This window comes from Pyrus communis, chromosome 9, assembly GCF_963583255.1.
Source record: "Pyrus communis chromosome 9, drPyrComm1.1, whole genome shotgun sequence".
In the NCBI taxonomy this organism is placed as follows: domain Eukaryota; kingdom Viridiplantae; phylum Streptophyta; class Magnoliopsida; order Rosales; family Rosaceae; genus Pyrus; species Pyrus communis.
The window spans coordinates 5399497-5410842 of NC_084811.1; the positions used below are offsets into that span (position 1 = coordinate 5399497).

Below are 11346 nucleotides of genomic sequence, written 5' to 3' on the forward strand. Positions count from 1 at the left end.
CATCGCCAAATGAAAACAAACGCTTCACATTATAAAACCTATTTTTGTATACTTATATGTATTTAATATGATTATTATCTGGTCTTTGACAATCAGATATAAATTATATAAATAAATAAACCAGAAATGTAAAAAACCTTTTTACATTTTTTTTGTAGGATAAATAATAATAAATTAATTAATTAAGAAAAAATTACTTTACAAACCAACATGTTTCGCGCGACTCTCTGCCTGTCTGCCAACTAATCTTCTCATGCGATGGAAGACCATTCCATAGACAAGGTAGCGATATCCGGCCCAGCCCTAGCCGCCACGATCCAACGCTTCTCCACCTCCTCAGGCTCCGTTGACGGCCTAATCTTTGGCCACGTCAGTCGCATCCCCCCTACCCTCACCGACGACTCTCCCAATTCCTCCACCTCCTCCGCCACTCTCATCGCCACCATCACCGCCTTCTTCTGCTCCGCCTCCATAGACAAGGTAACGATATCACACTATGGCTACCCTAACTTGCTCTTGGTCACCATGCACCTTCTATGAAAATTTAAAACCTTTTCATTAATCTCATTTTTTAATGGTTGTATAAATGTCGCCTTTGTGTGGAGTCACATTGTGTTTGAAGTTGGAGGTTGAGTAGCACCGCAAATCAATCATTTGAGGACGAGTTCCTTGCGCAACAAGCATAGATATTTCAAGTCGTCCCACAAAATTCAGCTTTTGATGTCTACTTTTGTATTCTTGATTTTCTTTTGGAATCAGTGAATATCGTTCATGGTAAAAAAATGAAGAGTAATTAAGTTTGTCTTGGTATACTAGACAGTATTCTCAGCACACTGATATTGAGATTCAACCACTTGTATTATGACACTTTGTATACTAGATAGTGTTCTCGACACACTAAAATTTTCCCTTATAATTTATACAGATTTTAACTTTTATGAAACCCAGTGAGTTCCACTTCCAAAACTCACGTGTGGGCAATTGATCTAAGCGTTTCTGTACATTTTTCCTTATTGTAAAGTTGAAAATATTCTTGACAGGAAAAAAAAAAAATTGAAATTCAATTTTCCTTTCTTGGATATTGAGATTGAATTAAAAATATTAAAAAAAAATGATAACATCAATCCTAACAAAATCTATCGTTTGACAAAAAAAAAAAAACACACACACACACAGTAAAACTAACAATTTATTAATTTATAAAGGAGCTCTTGAGAGGAACAGCAACGTCCCCGTTACAAGATTGTTTTAACTGCTAGTAGTAAAATGCTGATAACTACAGAAAAAAGGGTAATTTGATAAGCGCCTAAACGTTAAACAGATGAGCAAATCTCTAATCTCTTCATCTATTTCTAATTGTATAACTATTTCCACGTTGATTAGGTCATAACGTAGGTGGGGATTAACGACCTACAAGTGTAGGACACTAGGTGTGATCTCACCTCGTTCACATTTTCGGCCCTCTCGATATGAGAATCTCCCCGTAAGCGGTCCTCTGTTCGACTCTTATGACATCCCGGGTAGCCAGAACTGCGAAGAGTCATACATTATGATCCCGTCTTAGTTTCAAACTAGGTTAATATGTTAAATGTTTCAAATCATAGCAACTAAAAAGGAGCACAGAACGTATGGACAGGTAAGTACCACAAGTTTTGTAGAATAGCATAGCTGCTTCTTTCCGGTTCCTTCCTGCAGTTAGGTTGTCCAGGGATTCGACCCGAGGAGCTCCCTCCGTCTCAAAATGTGATTTCAGAACCCTGCAATCATTTAAATACAAGAGGAAAACGCAATCAGGCAACCGAAACTGGAAGTTACTTGTTCACCAAGCAAATGCAGCAGATCTCATAGGCGACCTTACCTTCTGATAGTATCGGTTGTTTTGTCAAGCGGTTGTTCCATGATCGGTTTTTGAGTTTGAGTTGGTCCTGTTTCCACCAAGAGTTCTGCAAAAAGGAGTTACAATGGTGATTGAAATCCTACTGAAAGGAAAGAAATTAACCACCACGGCTTTGGTTGCTGCAACAACAGGAAGGAGTAGTAAGGTATAATATACCTTGATCAAATGCCGGGCCTTGCTCAGGTGACCTCGACAACTCGAAATGTACATCGGGGTGACTCATTTCCAATAGTGGTTCAAGTCTAATGTTGCCCCCGGATGCTGAATGAGGCCTTTTCTTGCCGGATCTGTCCACAGCCAGTACTTCATCACAGGATTTAGGAGAAGCAACAAATCTCTAATTGCATGTGACATCTCATGATAATTGTCCAAAGACAGAATTCATGAAACATTTTATAGCTTTGAAAATCTTAATATATTGGTTGATAAAAACATTTTACTAACCGTCCTGAATTGCCTTCTGAAGGAATTGCCTGCCCTGATGCTGAGCTCGGGATGGATCTTACGTCATCTGTACATTTGAGTGAAGCAAAGAACTGATTAGAATATCACTGAATATGTTTGAAATGCTTTAACCAAAGATCCAAGGTATGAAATGTATTAAACAAATTTAACTGTACCAGAATTTCCAGGCGTGACCATTGGATTAGTATCATTTCCTGCTAAGCCAATGTTCTTAAGGTTAGCTGTCAGTCCATCCATGAATACACTTGCTGGGTCATTCTTGCCTTTTGTCACACCAGAACTTGGCCTTTGCTTATCTATGGAAGACTGGGAGCCAACTCCACTATGAAAATCTTGAAAAGGCTTCACATTTTAACACATTGTAACTTGTCAGAAATGAGCTTAATCGTCTTTTTGGAAATGAACGACTAATAGAAGGTGGATTGGCTTACATATCCCATCGGACCATCAAAGTTTTGTCTCTCAGGCGGTATTGGTGACAATGGTCCTTGGGGCAGGGGTGAAGAGGTTCGTCCTGAAGACACAGCAATAATTAGGTGCTATTTCTTCTTTTTCAATTATTATACATGAGGAAGTTCTCAAAACGAAATAACAAGTACTGACCAGCAGAAGACTCATGGGGAGTTGGGACACTTTTCATCCACATGTCAAGGAGAGGACGTGGATAATATACGTTTTTACTTCCAGTTGTAAATAAATCTTCCATTAGTACTTTAGGTGGCAGGTCCATGAGGTTAGCTATCTTCATAGTTGCCATTACATCTTTGCGCTGTAAACATACATAGTATAAAACATTTGCAGTTATAGTTTGTACTTGGTAACATAGAATCCAACAGTTTTTTCAACAATTTTGAAATAAAATTTATGCTGCGTTAATGACAATCGAAAAGTAACCCATCCTAGTCCCTTCGACTTGAAGTTAGTATGTACGCATGTAGTCTCACCTGCCTTAAATAGATTTGGCTTAAACTGATGGATACACCTTAGAGATCAGGGACAAACCTTCCATTTTCTTGCATCTCGTGATAGATCTGAAGGATCTTGGAGCCAAGATTGATATACATGACCAGGAATGATTGTTTGTTCAAAATCCATTCCAGATGCTTGCTTTCTTGTTTTCCTTTTTCTAGTCCCCTGTCTCTCTTGAACCAGCTTCATCTACAATCCAAGATTGATTAGTTTGCAGTTAATTTTTCCAACTTTAGAGGATGTGTTATATGAAAACATGATATTTACTTGCTACCTGTCTAAATTCCTTGCTTTCATATGGCTGATTGGCCTGGTGATCTGGATGTTGATCATCTTGGATTGTATCAGCTGCAGGAGGCCCTGAGATCAGGAAGAATTTCATGCTTGCAATTGTGTAAATTAAAGTGGACTTGTATCCTACTTCCAAATTCATCTAAATTTAGAAATTTAGAAATTATTTAATAGGTAAAGGGATGATCTGACCTTCCTGATATTCATCGCGAGGAGGTGAAGGGGGTATGTGAATGTGTGTGTGCTCTCCTGACGTGAAGTTAAACTGTGTCTCTTCATCCCCTTCGATCTCAAATCTTCCATCCACATAGAAAACATGTAAGACCATGATTACAACTTTAAAAACATGGGGTTTTCATGTAGGAGGATTGAAACACGTCTCACCTCTCCAAGCGATTGTACATAAAATGATCAGCTTGAAATGGATCAAAGCGTTCAGGTAAGGTGATATTCTCGACATCAGCTGAATGAGAGAAACTTGTGTTAGCAGATAAGCAAGCTTTGGACATGTGGACAAAAGACTCAAAATTACGAAGAAATCAGATTAGAAGAATGATACAACCTTGGTAGAGTTGCGGAGCTGAATCTTCCTCCCCTGCTGCGTTGTTGTTAACATATTGTTCATCGACACTATCAAGCCGCTGCAAAGATAGACAACAGCTCAACGAGGCAATGCAGCGGGTTCAATCAATTCAGAATGTTTTGTATACAGTTCCTACATAGGCATCTTCCTATCATACACAAAAACTATAAGGCATAATACAACAGTGGAAAAGAACACAATTCGTCCTTTCTAATGTAACACGAGCCTTGGCACATCGCCATAGAAACAAAAAGTTTAAATCAGTGTCATAACTGGTAGTATAGCTTTCCTCAAACGGAAACTATGGCTCATTTGGGAAACACTTTTAAATGACTGAGCGCTTTTAAAAAAAATATTTTTGAGTTTCGTAAATTCATAAGACACAAGCAATAAAATTAATTCAATAATCAGGACACATAAACTTGACCCATCATTTAAATCTTCTACTCAAAAACCCTATTCAGGTAATTCTACAAACACCTTTCATACACTATCAAGTGGCAGGCACACAGACAGTTTCCCCTGATTGACAAAAATACCCTCAATGGACCATCCATGAGAGTCTGAAATGTAGGTAAATGTTGTACAAAAACCCGGAGAGGTTCGACATTTTACCATAGCAAAATAGGAGGTTTGCTGAAACTGCATGGAGGCGCTGCGGCCGTGGGAAAAATTAAGCATTCCTTCAATTTCTGTGTCTTCATTCTCAGGCAGCGTAATAGCTTCCTTTCTGCAGAAAAAAAAGGAGACGACAAAAACCCACATGTCAAATGACAATCCTGCCCCTCCACTACAAATGTCACTCTAAACTACTCCGCTGTTTCTAAATTGCGCCGGTTCTGAAACTTATGGTAACTTGGAGAAGAAGAAGAAGCAGCGGGGAGGGACCCACCTGGCCTGAGATCTTCCTTTGGGGAGGACGGTGGGGTCCCCAACAGGTTTCGTCTTCCATGCTTCGTTTAATTCGACCTACAACAGCACACTCGGATATGAAAAATAAAATAAAAATCAATTAAACAAACAGAGAAAAATCGGAAATTAAAATAATTAAGAAATTCGGAGAAAATTAGTACCAGTAGACGAGTCGCATCCTCTGTACGGAAACGAGAGCAACACACAGAAACAGAATAAGTCAGAAACATTTGTTCGAAAATTTTGAAATCAAAATTGTCCGAAATTCGAAGCGACAAAAGAATGAAGGATAGGAACGTCACCGTATAGGAGCTTCACTTTTCGTTCGTAGACGATGACGACTCCACCTGGAAACGCAAACGAAGCGAAATGGTAACAGAGGGGGGAGAGAGAGAGAGAGAGAGGGAGGGAGAGAGAGGGAGGGAGGGAGAGTTTGGTTACCCATGAGAATCCCGGAGAGACGAAGAGCCATGGGAACCGAAGGGTTCAAAATTTCTTCGCTGCAAAATTAAAAAAAAAATGCAAAAAATCATGTTCCATCGATTTAGCTGCACAAAAAACCAGTGGAAATTATCGGCGAAACGCTGAAAATTTGAAGAAGTAAAAAAGGAAGAGAAAGAAGTAAGGAATTACCAGATCTTGATGAGATCGAGCTTATCGAGCTTCCTGCGGTTGATTTTGGCGTGCATTGTAGCAGCCCTCCTTCGCGAGTTCACCATTTGCATAGAAAAAATCGTTTAAAATTCGAGTTTCCAAGACAAAAATGGCATGAAAAATCATAATTCCAAAGAAAAATAAAAACAAAATAGACAATAAAACTCGAAAATCCAGCGAAAACGTCAGTTTCCAGGCGAAACTGCATGAAATTACGATGAAAATGCAACAGTGAAGTATACGGAAAAAAAGAAAAAAAAAACAGAGCAATAAATGTGAAAAATAGATTCAACGAAAAATCGTGTAAAAAAAGTGAGAGAAATCTGAGAATCTGAGCGAGGTTTTACCAGATTTGACCCAGAGGAGCTTTCCGAGCTAGAAGCTGGTGTGAGTAGAACATTCTGTCGACGGTGAGAGTACGACGGCAAAAGAGAGAGGGATGGAGTCTAAGAGAGAGAGAGGCGAGAGAAAGTAGAGAGAGAGAGAGCCAGAGAGAGAGAGGGAGCTGAGAAGGAAGGAGATAAATGGTAATGGCGGAGAGTGAGTGTGTGACTGTGTGGGTGTTTGGCTCTCTGCAAATATTAACGGATTTTAAGCGCGCGAGAACAAAGGGCGGCTTTTGCAGGAGGGACGTCGAATGCGTGTGATGTGTACGTGATTACATGACCCTGGATGCAGGGAAGCTTTGTGCTACAAGCTTTGAGAGTCTGACAGATGGACGGTATGTGCTGCGAGGGAGATTATTAACGGCTGAGATTGGAGGTTGAAGCTAAGATTTTAAACTCGGTTGGGTGAAATGTAAATATGTGATGTGTGCGCATACAGAACTAGCTCCATAGCCACGTGGCTAATCAGGATTTTATCTGCCCAGTTCATTAATTTGGCATTCTACAGACTCGGGCTTGGACATGATCTCAAAAGCCCAATATGAGCCATGACCCATGAAGATAAGCCACAGGCCGGACACGAGTCAGGCCATGGACCTAAGGAAATGGAGCTACAAGCCTACAACCCATCAATTATCCAAGCTCGAGAATTTGAATCTATGGCAACTAAATAAGAGGAACTAAATTCTTTTCTGTAAGCCTATTAATATTACGGTTTAGTGGTTTATCTTCATTTGTAAGTAAGAGATCTTAGGTTTGATTCTTATTAAATGCGAATTTGAACTACATTATTGCTAGCTTAATGTGAGGCTAAGCACAATCCCTCCCCTTAATGTAAATAACCTCGCTTGTTCAAAAATTTCTTTTCTAGGGTAATAATGATACCCTAACATCAATGGTTATGGTTTCCAATGACAATTTGATGGATATTTAATTTTATTGGATGAATTCTTATTCACTACGAGAATTGAATGCCTTATGTTTAAGGTACTTGAATGATCACCTTAGGGCTTTGCATATAGTAATTTTAAGAAAAATTTGAGGCATTACTACAATATAATACGAATTAACTTCTTGTGAATTACATAGTTGCGGTAACAAAATTTACAATTTGCATGATTCTCTCATTCTCTTTTATGTAATGAGTTTTACATGTTAAATTTATGATATGATCGGATATACTATATGTTAGGATATATGACACTTAAGGAGAATTATGGTCTATAGTGCCTTAACCGAACTTAAATACAAAAATTGTTATCTAAGAGATGAAATTACTATTAAATGCATTGAAACCTAAACCCGTTTGTTTGTGGTTAATTACAAATCCCTAGACCTTCATCCCTTGCCTTAAAACCCTATGTTTTCTTCTCTTTAATCTCAGTTTTAATTTTCTATTATGTTTTTATTTCCTTATAAAATCATCACAACAAATTCTTCACAAGTTTCATTGAATTGTTAAGTCGAGGTCTAGTTTATTGTTTGCGTTTCATATTTTTGGAGTTTTGTGTTTTTAAAATAATTAAGTTTAGTTTAGTTTAGTTTATCAAATTGGAGATTGAATTAGAATTTTCGTGGGAATGATACTGGGACTTGCCAAACATTATACTATGACTATGTTGTTCATAGGGATGGGCAAAATATTCACGGGTATGGGAAACCGCAATTATTCGTCCATTTAAAACTCACGGTTACGGTTATAGGTAACCGTTTAAAAAATAAATAAACGGTTATGAGTATAATCATTTTAAATGGGTGGTTATGAGTATTACTCACAATTACAAACGGGTATCCATTTAACCATTTATTTTAAGGTAAACTGCGGTTTGACCCCCTAAACTATTACCTCAATTGAAATTGGAACGGTATGAAGACTTAAAAGATTGAAATACGGAAATGCATGTTAAATGTACCTATAAACTTGTGCAATCCTCAAGGCTTTATGGCTTAAAAGAGGCCTTCTCTGACACACATACTTATGTACACATTCAATAACGCATTTGAACAAAGAACCACTAGATTGATCTGGACGGTTAATAGAAAGAGCGGTGGTTAAGTTACAACCGATGGTATTATGAATTTTATACAATTGGCTAGATGATTTCAAAATATTTCATTCCCTTATATGTACTGTGAATCAAATTTAGTGTTGGTTAGTCTTCTTATGGTAGTTTGTCTCAGCTTGGTTTTGGAACTTTTGTAGCTTACTTGTAGCGTTACTTACCCCTCCAAAGGTAGACTCTTCTTGTTGACGCGCGTTCAGCTCGATTTTGGAATTTTTATATCTTTACTTGTCCGAAGGGCTTGCTTTTATTTGTAATTTTGGAACATGACCCAAATTGTTTCTCAACTTGAAGAAACATTCAAACCAAAATTAAGCGTCTGTTTAATTTTAAATGCAAAAGCCTTCCTGGGCAAGAAACCGAAATGACAAAACAGAGGACGGCTCTTACGTGGCGAAACAGGGGCCACTAATCATCGCATGAGCTGCCCATGTCATTAATTCTTTTCGGGAGTATCTCGCAGTGCCATCGTCCCCAAGTCAGACACGGACGCCATTGCTTTGTTGTTATCTGCCCCCACCACAGCCGAAAACAGAGAAAACCCCGGCTCCTCGAAAGCGCCTCGAAACCTTGCTCAAGGGGCAAAAGCCTGTTTACTCTTAAACCCTAGATAAACCCTTTTCAGATTTTCAGCTAATTAGAACGCAAAGGTCTTTGTTTTTGTTCTGCATATTGGACGCCCTGAAGGGAGTTCAGAAACGGACCCAGATAAAAAGGAAGAAGAAAGCAGGCAGATTTGTGAACTCGCATGGCGTCCGAGGCTTCCGACGGGTGAGTTCTTGAGTTTTTGTTGTGATTTTTCATCTGGGGTTTTCTGCGTGATTGATTTCCGAAATCCAAGTTTGGAGGTTTTTCAAGTTCGGGATGGGACTGCTTCTGAAATTGCTTCTGTTTTCGGGAGAAGTGCTAGTAAGGTGCTTATCTAGGAAGCACTTCAAGTTTAATAAAAATTTCAATGTCATTCTAACGAAAGAACTTTTAGCAAATGTTCTTAAGTTAACCGAAGCACTTGGATTTTTATAATAAAACTTGCAAAGCGTTTGTAATGAAAGCACTTTTAGCAAAACGCTTATAAGCATAAGTGTTTTCTACAGCAGCAATATCCCAAACCCGAACGAGAGGGGCATGGAAGTTAATTTGTTCGTGTTGATTGTTTAAAAGCTGAAACTAACTTTGGATTTGGTTCAACTTTTCAGGGATAGGAAATTGCGGAAGAGGCGCTATGGGTGCGATTCGATAGAGGACACTCTGGCTAGGTGGAAGAACTACAATGAGAGGCTTGATTTTGAAAAAGATGGAGGGACGAAGACTCGGAGGGTTCCGGCGAAGGGCTCCACAAAAGGGTGTATGAGAGGGAAAGGAGGGCCCGAGAACTCCAGTTGTGTCTACAGGGGTGTTAGGCAGAGGACTTGGGGAAAATGGGTGGCAGAAATCCGAGAACCGATTCACGCCACAGGCGGCGCTGTACCGAAGAAGAAGAATAACCGTCTTTGGCTTGGGACTTTCCCTACAGCCTGGGAAGCTGCACTTGCTTATGATAAAGCTGCTAGGTCAATGTATGGCGCTTTGGCCCGGCTCAACTTCGCAAAAAACACTATGGATTTGAAGGACTACTGCTCTAGTTTTGTGTCACCTACAATGACTAAAACATCATCACACGAGTCATCGTCAACGTATAATAGTGCGGATCAGACAGAGGAAAGATCGGGTTTCTTTGAGAACTGTCTGCCCAGAGAGCCGAAGCAGGAAATGGTTTGTGCTGAGGGATTGGTGACTGAGGAATTAGAGCTTTCCAATGCTACCTTAAGAGAACCAAAAGCTGTGAAACGCGAATACAAAACCGAACGCGAGCTTGTTAAGAACGGTGTTGTTTTTCAGACGGGGAGCTATGGAAGCTTCGATCATAGGGGCGATTACTTGCGAAATGAGGTCCCAGCTGTAAATTTTGATAGTGTATTTGATGGGAAGACTCGTAACGATGTGGATTCTTTGGAGATACTTTTGAGGTCCAATTATGCTCACTTAACTGAGCTTGGAGAAGGGGAATACAATCAAAGAAACGGTTGCAACCCTTCAAATGGTGTCAAATTTGAGACACCGGCAATGAGGGAAGCAGTGGTGAAAGAGTTCCCGGTGATTCTGGAATCTGGAAGCCACAATGGCTTAGATGATAAGTACAACAATATGCACAACGAGCAGAAAAATGTTCCATCTGATGATGCTGGAATGAAGGGATCGATAACTGGTCAACAATTGCTGGGAGGTTTAGCAGAAACTACGAAATTAAATGGCCATAATCGCGATGGCTTCATACATACTTATGCTTGCTTAGATGATTTAAATGTGTCATACAATCCAGGATATGGCATCAATGCATCGAATGACATCGGAATGCAGAGGGAGCTCGACGATAGACTCGAGTACATGCATAACCGGTCTGCAGAAAAAACCTATGGCATTGATGCTGCTCAAGAACAGCAATGGGAGAGGATGCATTGTCGCCCTATACAATTTCAGACACAACCACAAGTCGACATACCTGGAAGCTCGAATCATACGCAGGACGGATATTTAGACGTGGATTTCGGTTCAGATTTAGTCAGACAAAGTTATCATTCCGGTGTAATGGAAGAGCAGGGGCTGCATTATTCATGGTTCCCTTACTCTTAGTTGTGTTTTTTATTTGATTAGGAATTCTATTGAAATTTTCTTGAATGGAAGTAGGAAGATTAGCTGTATGTTTTTTGTTAAGAAATGCATTTTATTCCTTTTGTTTGTAATTTCAGTTTATTAAATAAAGGGGTTTGTCCCTTGGTGAGTTGGTTATATAATGGAATGCTGAGTTGGCATTTTTGAGCGGAAAGGCTACTTAAATGGAGCAATGGCCTCATTGCTCCTCGAACGGTTATTTGAGTTTTACTAATTAAAAATTCACACGAGCTTCTTGCTCGTCTTCTACCTCTCCCATTCCATATCTCCATAGCTACACTGTCCAGGTTTTGCAGGTTCTTAACATTGGTATCCCCCAATTTCGATCCTGGATCCCTTTTTGTATGCCCCGCTACAATCCAAACACTCGATTATCTCAAATGGACGCTCGAGTTGCTGCTTTGGAACCTTCTGTTG

At 39.5% G+C, this 11346-nt stretch overlaps 2 protein-coding genes across 2 annotated transcripts; one reads left to right on the forward strand and one right to left on the reverse strand.

Annotated features, from left to right (window-relative positions):
• Positions 1–1447: 1447 nt before the first annotated feature.
• On the reverse strand, positions 1448–6171 carry LOC137744246 (sister chromatid cohesion 1 protein 1). The gene is made up of 19 exons (XM_068484107.1): positions 6119–6171; positions 5751–5819; positions 5559–5617; positions 5420–5464; positions 5279–5298; positions 5098–5174; positions 4821–4935; positions 4185–4263; positions 4007–4085; positions 3815–3918; positions 3606–3691; positions 3365–3520; positions 2966–3131; positions 2518–2694; positions 2342–2408; positions 2054–2184; positions 1859–1943; positions 1645–1757; positions 1448–1530 (listed from the first exon to the last, which is right to left on the reverse strand). Exons 1-19 carry the CDS (start codon positions 6169–6171, stop codon positions 1448–1450), a joined length of 1764 nt encoding a protein of 587 aa, XP_068340208.1.
• Positions 6172–8786: 2615 nt separating this feature from the next.
• Positions 8787–11174, forward strand: LOC137746253 (dehydration-responsive element-binding protein 2C-like). Its single transcript, XM_068486329.1, has 2 exons — positions 8787–8991; positions 9417–11174. Exons 1-2 carry the CDS (start codon positions 8969–8971, stop codon positions 10888–10890), a joined length of 1497 nt encoding a protein of 498 aa, XP_068342430.1. The 5' UTR covers positions 8787–8968; the 3' UTR covers positions 10891–11174.
• Positions 11175–11346: the final 172 nt, after the last annotated feature.